The 17,772-nt window shown below is 50.4% G+C and overlaps 1 protein-coding gene across 2 annotated transcripts in view; it reads left to right on the plus strand.

Annotated features, from left to right (window-relative positions):
- Positions 1–17,772, plus strand: part of LOC111850464 (teneurin-2-like) — a 226,916-nt gene that overhangs the window by 206,673 nt on the left and 2,471 nt on the right. For both annotated transcript variants that reach the window (XM_023824384.2, XM_023824398.2), the window contains 15 exons: positions 1,874–2,084; positions 3,035–3,154; positions 4,200–4,461; positions 4,774–5,041; positions 6,258–6,401; positions 6,926–7,175; positions 7,559–7,579; positions 8,026–8,258; positions 9,679–9,833; positions 9,920–10,809; positions 12,573–12,748; positions 14,544–14,779; positions 14,942–15,238; positions 15,338–16,955; positions 17,622–17,752. In XM_023824384.2, the coding sequence (XP_023680152.2) occupies positions 1,874–2,084; positions 3,035–3,154; positions 4,200–4,461; positions 4,774–5,041; positions 6,258–6,401; positions 6,926–7,175; positions 7,559–7,579; positions 8,026–8,258; positions 9,679–9,833; positions 9,920–10,809; positions 12,573–12,748; positions 14,544–14,779; positions 14,942–15,238; positions 15,338–16,955; positions 17,622–17,752 (5,012 nt within the window). The remainder of the gene's footprint in view (positions 1–1,873; positions 2,085–3,034; positions 3,155–4,199; positions 4,462–4,773; positions 5,042–6,257; positions 6,402–6,925; positions 7,176–7,558; positions 7,580–8,025; positions 8,259–9,678; positions 9,834–9,919; positions 10,810–12,572; positions 12,749–14,543; positions 14,780–14,941; positions 15,239–15,337; positions 16,956–17,621; positions 17,753–17,772) is intronic.

Below are 17,772 nucleotides of genomic sequence, written 5' to 3' on the forward strand. Positions count from 1 at the left end.
GTGAGATGACATCAGCTCACAGGAATACCCACCAGCACACTCACAGGTGGATGAGAAGACATCAACTCACAGGAATACTCAACAGCACACACACAGGCGGGTGAGATGACATCAGCTCACAGGAATACTCAACAGCACACTCACAGGTGGATGAGAAGACATCAACTCACAGGAATACTCAACAGCACACACACAGGCGGGTGAGAACACATCAGCTCACAGGAATACCCACCAGCACACACACAGGCGGGTGAGATTACATCAGCTCACAGGAATACCCACCAGCACACTCACAGGTGGGTGAGATGACATCAGCTCACAGGAATACCCACCAGCACACACACAGGCGGGTGAGATTACATCAGCTCACAGGAATACCCACCAGCACACTCACAGGTGGGTGAGATGACATCAGCTCACAGGAATACCCACCAGCACACTCACAGGTGGGTGAGATTACATCAGCTCACAGGAATACCCACCAGCACACTCACAGGTGGGTGAGATTACATCAGCTCACAGGAATACCCACCAGCACACTCACAGGTGGGTGAGATGACATCAGCTCACAGGAATACCCACCAGCACACACACAGGCGGGTGAGATTACATCAGCTCACAGGAATACCCACCAGCACACTCACAGGTGGGTGAGATGACATCAGCTCACAGGAATACCCACCAGCACACTCACAGGTGGGTGAGATGACATCAGCTCACAGGAATACCCAACACACTGTTCCCCAGCACCCTTAAATCCAATGGGGTTATTATAATAATAACAATAATAATCCATCCATCCATTTTCTGCAACCACTTGGCCTAGAAGCTGTGGGCAGGGAATAAACCAGGATGGGGCGCCAACCCATCACAGGACACACACACATGCACACTTACGGGGCAATTTGGCAACTCTAGTTAACCTCAGCATGTTTTTGGACTATGGGGGGAAACCAGAGTACCTGGAGGAAACCCCACGACAGCTCGGGGAGAGCATGGGAACTCCACACACATGGAGCCGTGGCGGAGACCGGAACGCTGGTCCCAGAGGTGTGAGGGAACAATAACAACAACAATAATAACAATTTTCAACTGTTAAGTGTGATGTTGTGAAACCATAGTAATGAAATGAAAAGTTCAGACTCAGGTTGACAGACACTGTCTCCTGCATCCAGTGAAACAGCCACTGGCCTTTTCTCAGTCGTAAAGCATGCGACTGATGAATATTTTAAATAACTCTCCTCCTCCTCCGTCTCCTTGCCTTCTCATCTTCCCGTCTGATTCGCCTGTAGATCTTTGTTCTGCTGAGCTCTCACTGCAGGAACTCTCAGATTTACTCCTTGTAGTTTTTTTTCCCTGCTTTATCTGAAGTCTTTCAGAGACACATTTTGTTTTTATTTCCGTTCTGTCAGTATGGCGGGGTGTGGGTAACTCGGGGGCTTGTCAAGGGAGGGGGGCTGCATTTGGGGAGAGAGATTAAAAACAAGAGCCTTCTCTGTGCCTGAATGATGTCCTCTTTGACTTTGACAAGTTTTCTAAGTGTGTAACTGATGGGATTATTTTCTGATGCAAGAATTTTGCTGGCTACATGATTGCTGAAGTCAACACACTTAAGATAATATAGTGAAAATAATTAAGCATCAGTAGAATTAATAATTTGACGTAATATTATTTTACCAAAATAATGAGCCAGACTTGTTTAGTGTTAAATTGTGTTTGATGCTGAGTTTAATTTCATTTCCTTAAAATGACTGAGTTGATAATTAAATCAGTGCTTTTTCAGACTTGGTACACAAGACGAGTTACCCTGGCCAACGGTTAGGTCTCCACGGATCCGTCTGGCCACCTGTCATCTGTATCTCTTGCCTTTCAGATGGACTAACAGACTGCATGGATCCAGACTGCTGCATCCAGATTTCCTGCCAGACCAATCCGCTCTGTCTGGGGTCACGTGACCCTCTGGAGATCATTCAACAGACACAACCATCAGCTCAAAAAGTGAGGTCCTTCTACGACAGGGTGAAAGTGCTGGTGGGAAGGGACGGAACCCACATCATTCTCGCCGACAACCCCTTCAACGCCAGGTGACCCTGCCTTTAGCACCACCTCCTGGAGAGTCAGGGAAACACACCTCTTTCATGCAGAATTGGGTCTCATTTGCTTTGGGTCTTTGGCTGCTAAGCAACCCGCACAATGCAAGACCTCTCAGGATTTTTCTCTTGTGAGCATTTACAGGTAGATGATGGTTGACAGGTCATTCAAAAACAAAACATCTTTTGCTTTTCAAAGATGCGAATAAATATTTAATCGCGACAGAACCAGACACTGTTGTGCGTTGTTACTCAGAAAACCCAGCTTTTCAGTCATAACAACAGCGTAAAAGCGATCGGACCTGGCAATAACTACAGATCACCAAACAGAAGGACTCACGGGATTTGGTTTCTGAAGTTTTTTGTCAGACTTGATCGCTACATCCTTTTTTGTTGGGAGGTTCCTGGATAAGTGTGGGGATGTGAAAATTTAGAGTGATTGCACTGTTTTTGACTCACTGGCAGTAGCTGTAATTAGAATTATGGATTTAGGTACTATTTACACTGATTCTAATCACTGACGTGCTGCAAGCAGGGCTGATTAGACTGATGGATTATTTAAACACGATAGCACTGATTGGACCCATGGATTATTTGGTTTGATATCACCAGTTGGACCCATGGATTACCTACTGCTGATTGCACTGATCGTCTTCAAAGACCCTAGTAATTAATTCACTGCACAAGAAATAGGTACACTGAGATCATAACTGATAACACTCACAAGAGTGATGGCTGATTAGATTGATTATTTATGGCTGATTAGATTTATTTTGATAGGTCTGTTTAGACTCTTGGGTTATGTGCTGCGGTTATCACCAGTTGGACTTGAGGATTATTTACTTTTCAGTAGTATTAATTGCACTGATGAATTGCTGGGCATTGATAGGTCGCCCGGCGTTGACGACTTCATCTGATTGGCTCCTGTGTTTGTGGTCTTTCAGTCTGGCGTCTCTGATTCGAGGGCAGGTTCTCACCAAGGACGGGAGTCCCCTGGTGGGAGTTAACGTCTCCTTCGTGAAATACCCCCAGTATGGATACACCCTCACAAGACGGGACGGAACGTGAGTGACGTCGCGTGTCCTACATAACGCCATACCTTCTTCCTCATGGATCCTGACAGATTTTTTTATTGGCTTACACTTGCGCATTGTGTCACTTTTGATTTTCTTAATGCTATTTAAAGCAAAAGAAAATTTAAAAATCGCTATTCCTGGATTGTCTATGTTTCGTTTTACGGGAGCTAAAATATATGTTTGCACTCGTGTGGGAATACGATTAGTGAAACTAGGGAGAATCGTGCTGAAGAATGAGCAGCGTTCACTTTGAGTCGGATTGATTTGTAGCATTAGCTGTTTACCATCGTTAGCGGCTACTTGTTTCACAGTTAGTGATTAAGGAGGTTAACGAACCAAGCATTCCAATAACGTGGACCAAGTTGTTCCAGTAGATAAAAATGCAGGAAACGTTACCAATATTTGAGGAAAATATGGTAAGAAAAGGTGCGATTCCTGTAATCCTTGGTCTGCGCGCGTGTGAGCAGTGTGGGCTGATATGAGGCTCTTGTGAAGATTGATGGCCATCGATTATAACACTGACTCCTACCAAACTCACCGTTAGATGAAAGCTGGACCGTTTTTATTTCTTTAAACTTTTTCCAACAGAGGGCTGTTTAAAATACATAAATGTAATTCGCGGTGAATTGCTAATGACCATTCAGGCCAAGGCTATTTACATGAGGAACGGCCTTTTAAAGAACTTCAGATGAAGGAGTGCCAGCTAGTGAAATCCAAGCCTGCTGTATCTGAGGCATGCGGCACAGCAAATAGGCCATAGGCCGTTTTAAGGGAAAGGCAACAGTGAAGAACAAAACCCGATTGTTGCCAGGCTGTGTAGAAACACTGGATTATGTATGTGATATGTGGAAGGGAACTGCATTTGCATACAGGTAACTGGGTGGTGGTGGGCAAGGCTTATAATGCCCACCCCCCCCAATGGAACCAGGCCTGTTTTTAGCAACCTCTCTTTGAGGTTTCCGCTCTCACTCTCTCCCTCTCTTTCGCCTCCTCTTCCCCTCTCGTCCCCTCTTTCTCCCGTTACTCTGCCCAGGTTCGACCTCGTGGCCAATGGCGGGGGCTCCCTGACGCTGCACTTCGAGCGTGCCCCCTTCCTGAGCCAGGACCGCACCGTCTGGCTGCCCTGGAACAGCTTCTACGCCATGGACACGCTGGTGCTGAAGACGGAGGAGAACACCATCCCCGGCTGCGACCTGAGCGGCTTTGCGCGGCCCGACCCCGTGGTAGTGGCCTCGCCGCTCTCCTCCTTCTACAGCTCCCACCCGGGGGAGAAGCCCATCATCCCCGAAACTCAGGTAAGCGGGGGGTGATGTTCTCCTAACTCCTCCCTAGACACTGCATCTCTAGGTGTCTCTCAGCACCAAGAACGCGAAGATTGTACTTGTGGTCTCGGCAGGACCGGTCTTGCTAACTTGGGCCGCAATGAATTATGGGATTGGACATGTTTGGCAAGGATGCAACTGATGTGTCCTTGATGGCAAGAACGATATCTGGGGATACTTACCATCCTCTGTACTTCTGTTCTTAGTATTGGAACCGGTCTTCAGCGATGGAGAAATACACTGACTCGTCTCTCCCTCCTCTTCCTCTTCCTCGTCGGGCTGCAGGTGCTCCATGAGCAGGTGGAGATTCCCGGCACCAGCCTGAAGCTCTGCTACCTGAGCTCGCGGGCGCCGGGCTACAAGTCCCTGCTGAAGATCATCATGACTCAGGCACTGGTGCCCCTCAGCCTCACCAAGGTGCACCTCATGGTGGCCGTCGAGGGCCACCTCTTCCAGAAGTGGTTCCACTCGTCCCCAAACCTGGCCTACACCTTCATCTGGGGCAAGACGGATGCTTACGGCCAGAAGGTCTATGGGCTGGCGGAGGCTGTCGGTGAGTATTGCTGATGACCTGAAACTTCAATGCTTCCGTACAGCTCCTGGAATCCCGATTCATGTTAACATTTATGCCCTGTGAATTAATCATGTCTTATAATTATTGATTATGGATGGGGGTTGTATTTTATTATTATTTTTTGGAATGAAAAGATTGTTTTTGTACTTTCTAAGTTGAACGAAATGAATCCTCATTTGCCATTTGTACAACAGCAGGTAAAATAGAATGTTATTATTGACATTTCCCATCTTGCTCACAAACATGTGAGGTGAGAATGAACCTTGGGGTCGGGTTCATTCATCCAGGATCCTTGAGCATTTTTGGAGGGGGTGGGGGGAGAGGTTTAAGGGTCTTGCCCAAAATGGGTAGAGTGCTGAGATGTGGCTACTCTGCCAAGCATGGGATTTGAGCCAGCGACCTTCCGATCACAGGCGCAGAGGTCTGACCCACACACAGAGCGTAATTTAAAAATATATCCAGTCCAGTAATTTAGCACGTTAAACATGGGTATGTCCGGACAAGGAGAACAGCTCTGCCTCGCGAGCATTTTATGTCTGACTGTTTGTGTGTGTGTGAAAATGTTTAATTGTTGATATACCACAGCGCGCAGCGCACAACAACGAAATGTGTCCTCCGCATTTAACCCATGTGACATTGTGAGAGTATCGGCCCGCTCAGGACCCGGCATGGGGTTCTGGTCCAGCCTGCTCCAGGGCTGTGGGACAGGCAGAGATGCCAGGCTGCTGGATCCAGGGCCCTGAGAGTGAATGTGATACGAGCGCTGAACATGGACTGTGCCAGGAGCCGGAGAGCTGACGCTGTATAAATCATGTTCATTCATACATTATTAATCTGCCGTCCCTGAAACACGGGCTGGGCCTGGACTGCTGCTGTTTCGTGGGCACAAATCTTCAGAAAATGCCTACAAACTGCATAGACCTCGTTTTATTTTTTTATAATTTTTTCTTTTTGGTGGAGTGGGATTTGGAGTCGTCCCGTTGACTGAAAGCGACGGCCGCAGGGGAGTCTCTGGAAGTTTCTAGCAGAGGATTTGCGTGTGTTTCACTGTCTTTGTGTTGGCACTTTGTGAGAAGGATCTGCCGTTGAGCTTTGTTGGAACGAAACTAGGAATCCCGTTGATTGCATTAAATGCATGGCTGCAACGTATCCACGGAGATAGTGAGTGCATCTTGCACACGCTCTCGCTCCCCAGTGTCCGTCGGCTACGAGTACGAGACGTGTCCCAACCTGATCCTGTGGGAGAAGCGGACAGTGCTGCTGCAGGGATTCGAGTTGGTGCCCTCCCACCTGGGCGGCTGGTCCCTGGACAAGCACCACGTCCTGAACATCCGCTGTGGTATGAGCCGTGGCCCTCAAACCCCGCCCCCACACGTAGGCCAGAACGCAGGAGACTAGCCTGCGGTCAAAGCCACCGCTTCCCGAATTAGGAGAAAGTCCCGCATCCAAGAGCACCGTTGCATTCCACTGTGCAGCAAGTGCCGCATTTAAACGGTCGTGGATGGTGTTTATTCACCATTACTCACTTCCCCGGGTAATACAGTGCCATCTGGCAGAAAAAGACAATTAATATAAAAATGCTTAATCCTGGCTGCCTTTAAATGAGGCGCCGATTAAAAAAGACCCAAGCAGATGGGTTTGCCGTCCTGAATGCAGCCAGTGAGGTCATGCAACAACCCAAAATCGATACCAGGCAATTAGCGGCACAGAGTGCAGCATCACTGGTTTTGGTCACGTGTCGCATGGATGACATCACGCCTGATGACATCACGCCTGATGACATCACGGATAGCGACCGCTCTTTGAATGCATGGTTTAAATGCGGGCGTTTCCTAAAAACAGGGACTGCTGCTCCCCCTACAGGGATACTACACAAGGGCAGCGGGGAAAACGTCTTCGTATCACAGCAGCCGCCGGTCATCACGAGCATTATGGGTAACGGGCGGCGGCGCAGCATCTCCTGCCCTAGCTGCAACGGCGTGGCCGACGCCAATAAACTGCTGGCGCCGGTGGGCCTGGCGACCGGGATCGACGGCAGCCTTTACGTCGGCGACCTCAACTTTGTGCGCAGGGTGTACCCCTCCCTCAACACCACCGCCATCCTGGAGCTCAGGTGGGCTGCGGTGCCTTGATGGGGGGGGGGCAGGCAAGCACCCCCAAGAGTTGGAAAGACTGCAGTGATCTCTCACCTGTCCATGTAGCAGGTTCCTGCTAAGGGATCGTGTCCAAACTCACAGACCTGTATATAAGGGACACATTGTGTGCTGGTGTTTCTATGCCCCGTCTGTATTTTCTATGTCTATGATTGCATAGATATTCTAAGACACAGGTATTAGATCTCACCCCACCCAAAGAATATCCAGTGGGTTAGTTCTCTTTAAATAGCAAATATTTTTTACCCAGATGTTTGCTATTAATTTATATTGTCTGCCCATCTTTGTAGTTTGTTTTGCTTTAACTAACTTCTGTTTTTCTTCTCTATTCTTTGTCTTCAAGAAATAAGGATTTCAGACACAGGTAAGTCGTTCAGCTGAAGCGAGTTCAGCAGTCTCGATGATGACATCATCACGATTCATTGATTCTTCATGATCATTCATAGCGGCGTGTGGCCAGTGGCACGTTAGGGATGTTAACAAGTCCCTCCGTCTCACTTCAGCACTGACAGAGCCATGCGGTAATTCACTCATCATCGCGGCGTGGAATGAGGGGTGTCCCATTTCTGACGGAGCGTAAGGGAGCGTGTGTGTTTGTGCGACTTTTTCTTTTAAGGTGCATCTGGCTTTGTTTACCATCGTAACCATGACATTTCCTTTGATATGTATTAAGCTGTGCGTTTTTTTTTCCCCTCTGCTGGGGGAAATAAGCATAACCTTTCTGTACGGCGTTGGTAAACGGCGGTGGGAAGCGGAGGAAATGGGCGGGACTTGTCGGTGATGTCCGGCCTCTGTGTGTTTTTATTGCAGCAGCAACCCAGCACACAAGTATTACCTGGCCGTGGACCCAGTATCTGGGATGCTGTTCCTGTCGGACACCAACTCGCGGCAGATCTTCCGGGCGCGCTCACTTACGGGAGCGAGGCCGCTGTCGGACAACACCGAGGTGGTCGCCGGGACCGGGGAGCAGTGCGTGCCCTTCGATGAGGCCCGGTGTGGGGACGGCGGCAGAGCCGTTGAGGCCACCCTCATGAGCCCGCGAGGTGAGGCGTGGGGCGGGATTTAAGACCGGAGGCTCATTACATTAACGATTAAAGAATTAGATTAGAATCCACGGGTTGCGACTCTTCTGGTAGCTGAGCGACATCTGAGATCGTTTAATGAAATTAAAAGCGCGGCTCGGAAACGGCAGGGATTATCGCAGCTCTGTGGGGAATTTATAGCCCGGGTAAAAGTTCTCGCCTTTTGCCGGCGCGTGCCGATGCCTGCAGCTCGGCGGGTAATTTGCCGGTGTTAAGCGGAACGAGGAGAGCGACCCACACGTGTTTGTCTGGCCCCGCCGTCACCTGCCTGCGCACACCTGTCACGGCCCAGTCCTGCTGCCGGATGCTGAGCGTGTCAGCGCCTGGCATCCTGGTGCCATCTGCTTCCGCTGTACCTCCCGCCACCAGCCTGGGCGATCCCCCACGCTCGCACCCCACCCCCCTCACCCGCACATGACCCCTGCTTGTTACCCATCAGTCCACGCTCTCCAGGATTAACAGGGAAAGCGCAAGACTGTTAGCATGGATTCTTCCGAATACCTTGGTCTGGATGGGCTACAGCAGAGTAACCAGGGAGCGTATGGACCCCCAGCTTAAAAAAAAATGCTAGAATTGCCCCTTAATAAAGTGCTGCTTTACTGGGGGATGAATAATTCTGAGCCGATCGCGAGGTTTAAAGTGCCGAAGAGGCACATTAATCGATGACTCACCATCATTGTCAGTTGTGTCAAAACAGATTATTAACTGAAGATTGGATTTGGTTCCGTTCCCTTAATAAAATGCGCGTCCGTTTCGTTGGCTCACTGTGACACTCCAATGTAATTTAGCTTAATTAATTATTTATAGGCTACTTGTTCAAGGGTTAAGAATGACAAAAGTAATAGGAGATTAGAGGAAATAATGGACATTTACTGAATTCGCTGAGCGAAAGGGTAAAATCATTAGAAAAATTATTCAAAAACATTTTTCGATGTAGTTTCACCAAAATACTTGGAGGGCATTGGGGGGGAAATGAGAGACTCTCCACAAATGCATCACGAGTTCAACTGAAGCTTAAAAGGTTAATTAATCAAGGAGTATGACACCCCTGGCTTAGCGGCTTACAAACGTTACGCTGACAATTCTGCCCAAGCCGTTTCACTTCCCAGCCGAGTCTCTTTGTCATGGGTTCGACAGTGGGAAGCAGCAGGTCGTAGATGCAGTACAGCCGTTTAAACGCCGCTCTGCAGGACAGACATGCAGGATGCCAGTGAAGCTTTATGTAGCCCGACCGTATTCTCACTTTGGGATTTCCTTCTTCTGCACGACTTGATGTCTTGGTAATAATTATTAGAGTGTGTTCAAACATTGGCACAAACAGGCATAAGTATATGAATACACTGTGATTGTTGCACTAAGCCCCCAACCCCCACCTGGCCAGGAATCGCCGTTGACAAAAACGGCCTCATGTACTTCGTGGATGCCACCATGATCCGCAAGGTGGACCAGAACGGCATCATCTCCACGCTGCTGAGGACCAACGATCTCACGGCGGTGCGGCCGCTCAGCTGTGACGCCAGTATGGATGTCAGCCAGGTTAGTGCCGCCCCTCCTCCACTTCTCGCTCGATTATCCCGAGGAATCCGCCTGTAACGGAGCTCGTCGCCACCATCCATCTTCAGGTCCGCCTGGAGTGGCCCACCGACCTGGCGGTGAATCCCATCGACAACTCCCTCTACGTGCTGGAGAACAACGTCATCCTGCGAATCACCGAGAACCACCAGGTGAGCATCGTGGCCGGGCGGCCCATGCACTGCCAGGTGCCCGGCATCGACTACTCGCTCAGCAAGCTGGCCATCCACGCGGCGCTGGAGAGCGCCACGGCCATCGCCGTCTCGCACGCCGGCGTGCTCTACGTGGCCGAGACGGACGAGAAGAAGATCAACCGCGTGCGGCAGGTCAGCACGGGCGGCGAGATCTCCCTGCTTGCCGGCACGGCGTCCGACTGCGACTGCAAGAACGACGTCAACTGCAACTGCTTTGACGGCGATGATGGCTACGCCGCCGACGCCCGCCTCAACTCGCCGACCTCGCTGGCCGTGTCGCCGGACGGCACTCTCTTCATCGCCGACCTCAACAACATCCGCATCCGCGCCGTGCGCCCCAACTGGCCGCACCCGACGCCGACCGGCCAGTTCCAGGTGGCCTCAGCCCACGAGCAGGAGCTGTACGTCTTCGACGAGGAAGGCCTCCACCTGCAGACGGTGAGCCTCATCACTGGGGAGACGCTCTACAACTTCTCCTACGCCTCTGACGGCGAGCTAGCCGCCGTGGCCGACAACTGCAACAACACGGTGCGCGTGCGGCGAGACGGGGCGGGCCCAAGTGGCGCCGGACTGCTGCGCCTCGTCCTGCTGCCGGAGAACCAGGTGGTGACGCTGGGCCTGGACCCCGCCGGCAGCCTGCGCTCCGTCTCCGCGCTCAACCGCGAGGTGGCGCTGCTGAGCTATAACGGGAACACAGGTCTGCTGGTATCTAAGGCAGAGGAGACGGGCTGGACCACCTTCTACGAGTGAGTATGACTTTTCATAGTAAAACACAATCGGACACGATCGGCCATTTGCACGCAACTGAATTGTTTTTGAAGGGAAAAAAAAATGTTGCAATGCAAATTCAACAAAACACCGTGTTTGTGTTTTTTGTGTAGACCAGTGTAACCCAGCCCAGTCCTCAAGGACCCGCAAATTGTCCACATTTTTGCTCCCTCCCAGATAGTCCACATGCATTTTTCTTTGTTTTGTCACTGGAAGCAAAAATGTGACAGTCTGCGGGTTTCCAAGGACCGCATCGGGAAACAGCGGTCACATCACCTTAATTTTTAGGTATATTAAAATTGTCACTTGTTGCTCTGATTTAATGATTTTTTTTTACCATTTTCCCTGAACAGTAACTCTTTCCCTGGATTTAATTAAATGCTTTTGTTTATTGAAGAAATAAATAAAACTGATTAACGATCTCAGAGGCAAAATCGACAGTTTAGATAATGAAGCTGTTTTCAAGCTGGTTTTAAAAACAGAGGAAATTGATATGTTACAGTAATATGTTTGTAAGAATGAGTCCCCGGAAAGCCTTTGGTACGACATGAACAGATTAGCCTGAGATACGACGTAAAGCAGAGGTAATTCCTACAAAGCATCGGATTCACGCATCAGATTCTCTTTGTGTGAAAACAAATCTTGTTTCAAGCACCGTACCTCCTTTGATGGAGGCTGTTCCCAGTTGTTAGATGATCCACGCGTCATATCGTCATAACTCCACACGTCATATCGTCATTCCAATCCATCGTTCTTCCACAGTTTTGAAAGCATTGCATTTTAGCTATATTCCTGCCTATTGCTGTGCCACGTTACATGATCACATGACCAGAGTACATGGCTAATGTCATTGGCTGGATCAGAGTTTGTTGTAGCCATGTACCTCCTGAGTTAGGGGTTTGAATCCTTGGGGGGGGTGAACCACATTTTCGGTCCCCACAAAGGGAACTCAATTTTATAAAAAAAACAGTGACTGCAATCAAAAAAACGAAGATGCCCAAAATCGTGTATTTTGTTTGGTTCCTTATGGTCCAGGTTAGGGCTGGGTAGGGGTTAAGGTTGTCATTGCTGGGTTTAAGGTTTTTCCCATAGAAATGAACGGAGAGTCCTCACAAAGATATGAATACCGACGTCTGTGTGTCTGTGTCTGTGTTGTTCTCCCCAAGTCAGATTGGTTTCCTTCTGCAGTCCAAAAAAATGCAATTAGGTGAACTGGAAAATTGCCCAAAGTGTGAGTGTGTATGTACTCTGTGATGGACTGGCATCCTACCCAGAGAGTCTCAGCATTGCAGTAGATGGCGGGTGGATAATCCTGCCCACTGGCTCAGTAGAAAGTCTGTTACTAAACTGTAAAGCGTTCAGCCCTGTGTGTCTCTGGCTGACATTAGTAGTCGCCGGTGTGATAATTTGACCTCAGAGCTTGTTTTAATTCACAGCACACTGTAAAATCCTGAAGCCTCCATGTTTTTCCCATATTCAGCTCACAGGCTATATATTGCTAGTTCCTCTCCTTCTGCCACCTGTCCCTTCCTGCCTGCGCCTCATCCCTGATCTGACACACAGAGACTGTTAGAGCTCCCTCGCCGTGTGGCCCGATCGCGCACCAGGAGAGGGATGTGACAACCCGAGACAAACGTGTGACGGGCACCGGCTCCTCGCCGCCGACTCAGACCCCGAGCCCTGATCTTCCGGGTGTCGGGAGGGGAGCTCAGGCGTGTTCTGTCATCTCCACGGTGTGCAGGTACGACAGCGAGGGCCACCTGACCAACGTCACCTACCCTACGGGCGTGGTCATCAGTCTGCACTACGACATCGAGCGCTCCATCAGCATCGACATCGAGAGCTCCAAGAGGGACAACGACGTCAGCATCGTCACCAACCTGTCCTCCGTGGAGGCGTCGTATACCGTGGTACAAGGTGACGATCCAAACACTTATTCAGCTCTGTCACATATTTAAAAGTGAATCATATTTGGAAGCAGAACACCAGTTCAGCCAAGCAGCCCTGCTGAAGATCATGGATGGATGGATGGATGGATGACGGGCACCTGTGTGTCCCTGGCTCACAATAGGATGGATGGATGGATGGATGGATGGATGGATGGATGGATGGATGATGGGCACCTGTGTGTCCCTGGCTGACAATAGGATGGATGGATGGATGGATGACGGGCACCTGTGTGTCCCTGGCTGACAATAGGATGGATGGATGGATGGATGGATGACGGGCACCTGTGTGTCCCTGGCTGACAATAGGATGGATGGATGGATGATGGGCACCTGTGTGTCCCTGGCTGACAATAGGATGGATGGATGGATGGATGACGGGCACCTGTGTGTCCCTGGCTGACAATAGGATGGATGGATGGATGGATGATGGGCACCTGTGTGTCCCTGGCTGACAATAGGATGGATGGATGGATGGATGATGGGCACCTGTGTGTCCCTGGCTGACAATAGGATGGATGGATGGATGGATGGATGGATGACGGGCACCTGTGTGTCCCTGGCTGACAATAGGATGGATGGATGGATGGATGGATGGATGGATGGATGACGGGCACCTGTGTGTCCCTGGCTGACAATAGGATGGATGGATGGATGACGGGCACCTGTGTGTCCCTGGCTGACAATAGGATGGATGGATGGATGGATGGATGATGGGCACCTGTGTGTCCCTGGCTGACAATAGGATGGATGGATGGATGGATGGATGATGGGCACCTGTGTGTCCCTGGCTGACAATAGGATGGATGGATGGATGGATGACGGGCACCTGTGTGTCCCTGGCTGACAATAGGATGGATGGATGGATGGATGGATGGATGACAGGCACCTGTGTGTCCCTGGCTGACAATAGGATGGATGGATGGATGATTTGTCCTGTGAAAATGTTTTTGGAATTAGCCCAGCGATGATGTTTTTAGAAGACAGGACTGCATAAATCATTTAGCTCCAAACAGTTCCAGGCTCATTCCGTATGTTCCCTGCGAAAAGCTAATGTTTTTCAGTAGTTTGTAAGTGGAATTTTAATTCTTTGATTAGCCTAAATTTGTAAACACGCATCTCAGGTTTGTACTTGCGAAATCCCCATCTCGAATTTGGTTTTGCATTTGAATCGATGGCTCGCAGAACACAGCGAGACAACATGAACACCTGCCGAGGCCCACCTACGTAAACACACCCCGTCACTCTCTACCAGACTCAAACAGCCTTTGATGCCAGGGATGGCGGCGATGCCAAACGCTCATTTTCAATTTCTGCTCTGTAACTTCGTGATGACACGGGGGTTTCGAGAATTATGAGAAACTGCCTCCGGGCGTCAATAAAAAAAAAAATATTTGCATATAAAGCTGGCTTCCTGCTCTGAGCTCACAGCTCTCTGCACATTAACAGCCAGAGAGGACTCCCAGCATGCAATGAGCCTGTCCCAAAACTTCACTTTGTTTTGAAGGACATGTTGTTTAATTGTGATACAGCTGTGGCATTTGCGGTACATTAAATTCCTTAAATCCATTTTATTAGCTAATGAAATAAATGCTGGTTTTCCTTATTTTGAGAGACGACGAGAGTGAATTCCAAGTATTTAATTACATCACAATTACAGAAGCACTCGGCAGAGAGTATAGACAGGATCAATTTTAGTTTAGTTTGAGAACATCTGACGTAAAATGAAGCCCACTCTGCTTTTTCCGGTCTCCTCCCCCTCGCAGACCAAGTCCGAAACAGCTACCAGTTCTGCTACAATGGCTCGTTGCAAGTGATGTACGCCAACGGGATGGGCATGAGCTTCCACACGGAGCCTCACGTCCTCGTCGGAGCCGTCAGCCCCACCATCGGGCGTCGTAACATCACGCTGCCCACCGACAACGGCCTCAACTCCATCGAGTGGAGGCTCCGTAAGGAGCAGGCTAAGGGCAAAGTCACCGTGTTTGGCCGGAAACTGCGGGTGAGTAGGGCGGGTTAATCTTGGCACAGCTCCACTGATCGCTATACGGAGGGCTCCACATCTCTGGGTATTATTGTGGCGCTGGTTTGATGACTAGTCCTTCTGTTTAGAGGCAATGAGGTATCCAGTAATGAGTTGGGGTTCCCTCCGCAAACTCCACAGGCTCACGGAAGGAACCTGCTCTCGATAGACTTCGACCGGAACACCCGCACAGAGAAGATCTATGATGACCACCGCAAGTTCATGCTGCGCGTCATGTACGACGTGCAGGGCCGGCCGGCCATGTGGCTGCCCAGCAGCAGTCTGGCCGTGGTCAACGTGTCCTATGCACCCAACGGCCAGCTCCTAGGCCTGCAGCGGGGCAGCATGAGCGAGAAGAAGGAGTTTGACTCCCTCGGACGCATCATCTCACGCTCCTTTGTAGACGGGAAGGTGTGGAGCTTCAGCTACTTGGACAAGGCAAGTTTTAGCTGTTAGTCTTTACAAAGCCTTGACTAGCTGGTATGTGAACATCTCAGCTATGATGATGATGTCTCCCTGCTATTTTTTTTTTTGCAGTCCATGGTGTTGCTTCTTCAAACCCAGAGGCAGTATGTCTTTGAGTTTGACACCTCTGGTTTCATCACTTCCGTCACCATGCCCAGCATTGCTCGGCACACCATGTCCACCCACGTCTCCATCGGCTACATCCGCAACATTTACAATCCACCAGAAAGCAATGCCTCTGTCATCCATGACTTCAGCCAAGATGGACGGCCGCGGGCCACCTTCTTCTTAGGCACCGGCAGGAGAGTCCTTTACAAGTACGGCAAGCTAGGCAAGCTGTCTGAGGTTCTGTATGACAGCACAGCTGTCACCTTTGGCTACGACGACACCTCTGGTGTGCTCAAGATGGTCAGCCTGCAGAGCGGCGGCTATTCCTGCACCATCCGCTATCGCAAGATGGGCCCGCTCATTGACAAGCAGATCTACCGCTTCTCCGAGGAAGGGATGGTGAACGCCCGCTTCGACTACACGTACCACGACAACAGCTTCCGGGTTGCCAGCATGAAGCCCGTCATCAGCGAGATGCCACTCCCGGTGGACCTGTATCGCTACGACGAGATCTCGGGCAAGATCGAGCACTTTGGCAAGTTCGGCGTCATTTATTATGACATCAACCAGATCATCACCACAGCCGTGATGACGCTCACCAAGCACTTTGACACTCACGGGCGCATCAAGGAGGTGCAGTATGAGATCTTCCGCTCCCTCATGTACTGGATGACTGTACAGTACGACAGCGTGGGCCGCGTCATCAAGCGGGAGCTCAAGATCGGCCCGTACGCCAACACCACGCAGTACCGCTACGAGTACGATGGCGACGGCCAGCTCAGCGGCGTGAAGGTCAACAACTGGTCGGCATGGCGCTACAGTTATGACCTCAATGGCAACCTGCACCTCTTGAACCCTGGGAACAGTGCTCGCCTGCTGCCTCTGCGCTACGACCTGCGGGACCGCATCACACGCTTGGGCGACGTGCAATACCACATAGACGAGGACGGCTTCCTCAACCAGCGCGGCACGGACTTCTTTGACTACAACTCCAAAGGGCTGCTGGTACGAGCCTACAGCCGAGCCTCTGGGGGTTGGCGGGTCCAGTACAGCTATGATGGGCTGGGCAGACGCGTGTCCAGCAAGTCCAGCCTGGGCCAGCACCTGCAGTTCTTCTACGCAGACCTAAACGACCCGACACGCGTCACCCACATGTTCAACCACTCCAGCTCGGAGATCACCTCGCTCTACTACGACCTGCAAGGCCATCTGTTCGCCATGGAAGTGAGCAGTGGGGAGGAGTACTACATCGCCTCGGACAACACCGGCACACCCCTCGCCGTCTTCAGCAGCAACGGGCAGATGGTCAAGCAGCTCCAGTACACGGCTTACGGCGAGATCTACCACGACTCCAATCCTGAGTTCCAGCTAGTGGTGGGCTTCCACGGGGGGCTGTACGACCCTCTCACCAAGCTAGTGCACTTCACCCAGCGGGACTACGACGTGCTGGCGGGCCGGTGGACTGCACCAGACTATACCCTCTGGTCGAAGATTGGCAAGGAACCAGCTCCTGTTAACCTCTACATGTTCAAGAACAACAACCCGCTGAGTGACGTGCTGGACATCAAGAACTACGTCACAGGTACCGTGGGGGGCATCAGTCCACTTATAAAAGTAGCTTCTGATACACACTCACTACTGTGGCTATATTTTGCTTAATTATTTGTTTGAATAATGAATTAATAATGCATTATAAAAATTATATTCATGTACCATTTCAATAGGCAATGTCTTTATATAGTGCCTGGTAATGGACAATTTATTCTTTGGGAAATCTGCATATTGTGCATATTCTTACTCATGTGGTCGTGCTCGGTGTGAGAGCTTATCTCCATTTAAGGATGTTCTCACGCCTCTCACCAGCATCGCGATTATCTCATATTACAAATATGTTGTAGATAAGAGCTGTAATCAGCATCTGAGGAGGGTCTGAGCAGCCTTCCCCTGTCTGTGTGTGGTCCTGTATGTATTACATCATGGGGACCAGATGTCCCCACAATGTGATTTAAAAAAACAAAACCTGTCTTTCCGGTTCTGAGAAGGGGAAACTCAGTTTTATAAAGATTTGTGACTGCAATCAAGAAACTGAAAATGGCAAAAGTCTTGTATTTTCTTTGGTTAGTTAGGGTTAAGGTTACGGCTGAGTAGGGGTTAGGGTGTGTGTGTGTGTGTGTGTGTGTGTGTCCCCAGCTCCTCCTGCTGGCCACCTCTCGCCCTCACGTCCCCACCCGTCTCCTCCCCTTCCCAGATGTGAAGAGCTGGCTCGTCATGTTCGGCTTCAAGCTCAGCAACATCATCCCCGGCTTCCCCGCACACACCTCCTACTTCGTGGAGCCGCCCTTCGAGCTCCTGGCCGCTCAGGAGTGCGAGAATGCTCAGGTGAGTCCCGTACCCGGGGA

Source organism: Paramormyrops kingsleyae, chromosome 24 (assembly GCF_048594095.1).
Source record: "Paramormyrops kingsleyae isolate MSU_618 chromosome 24, PKINGS_0.4, whole genome shotgun sequence".
NCBI lineage: Eukaryota > Metazoa > Chordata > Actinopteri > Osteoglossiformes > Mormyridae > Paramormyrops > Paramormyrops kingsleyae.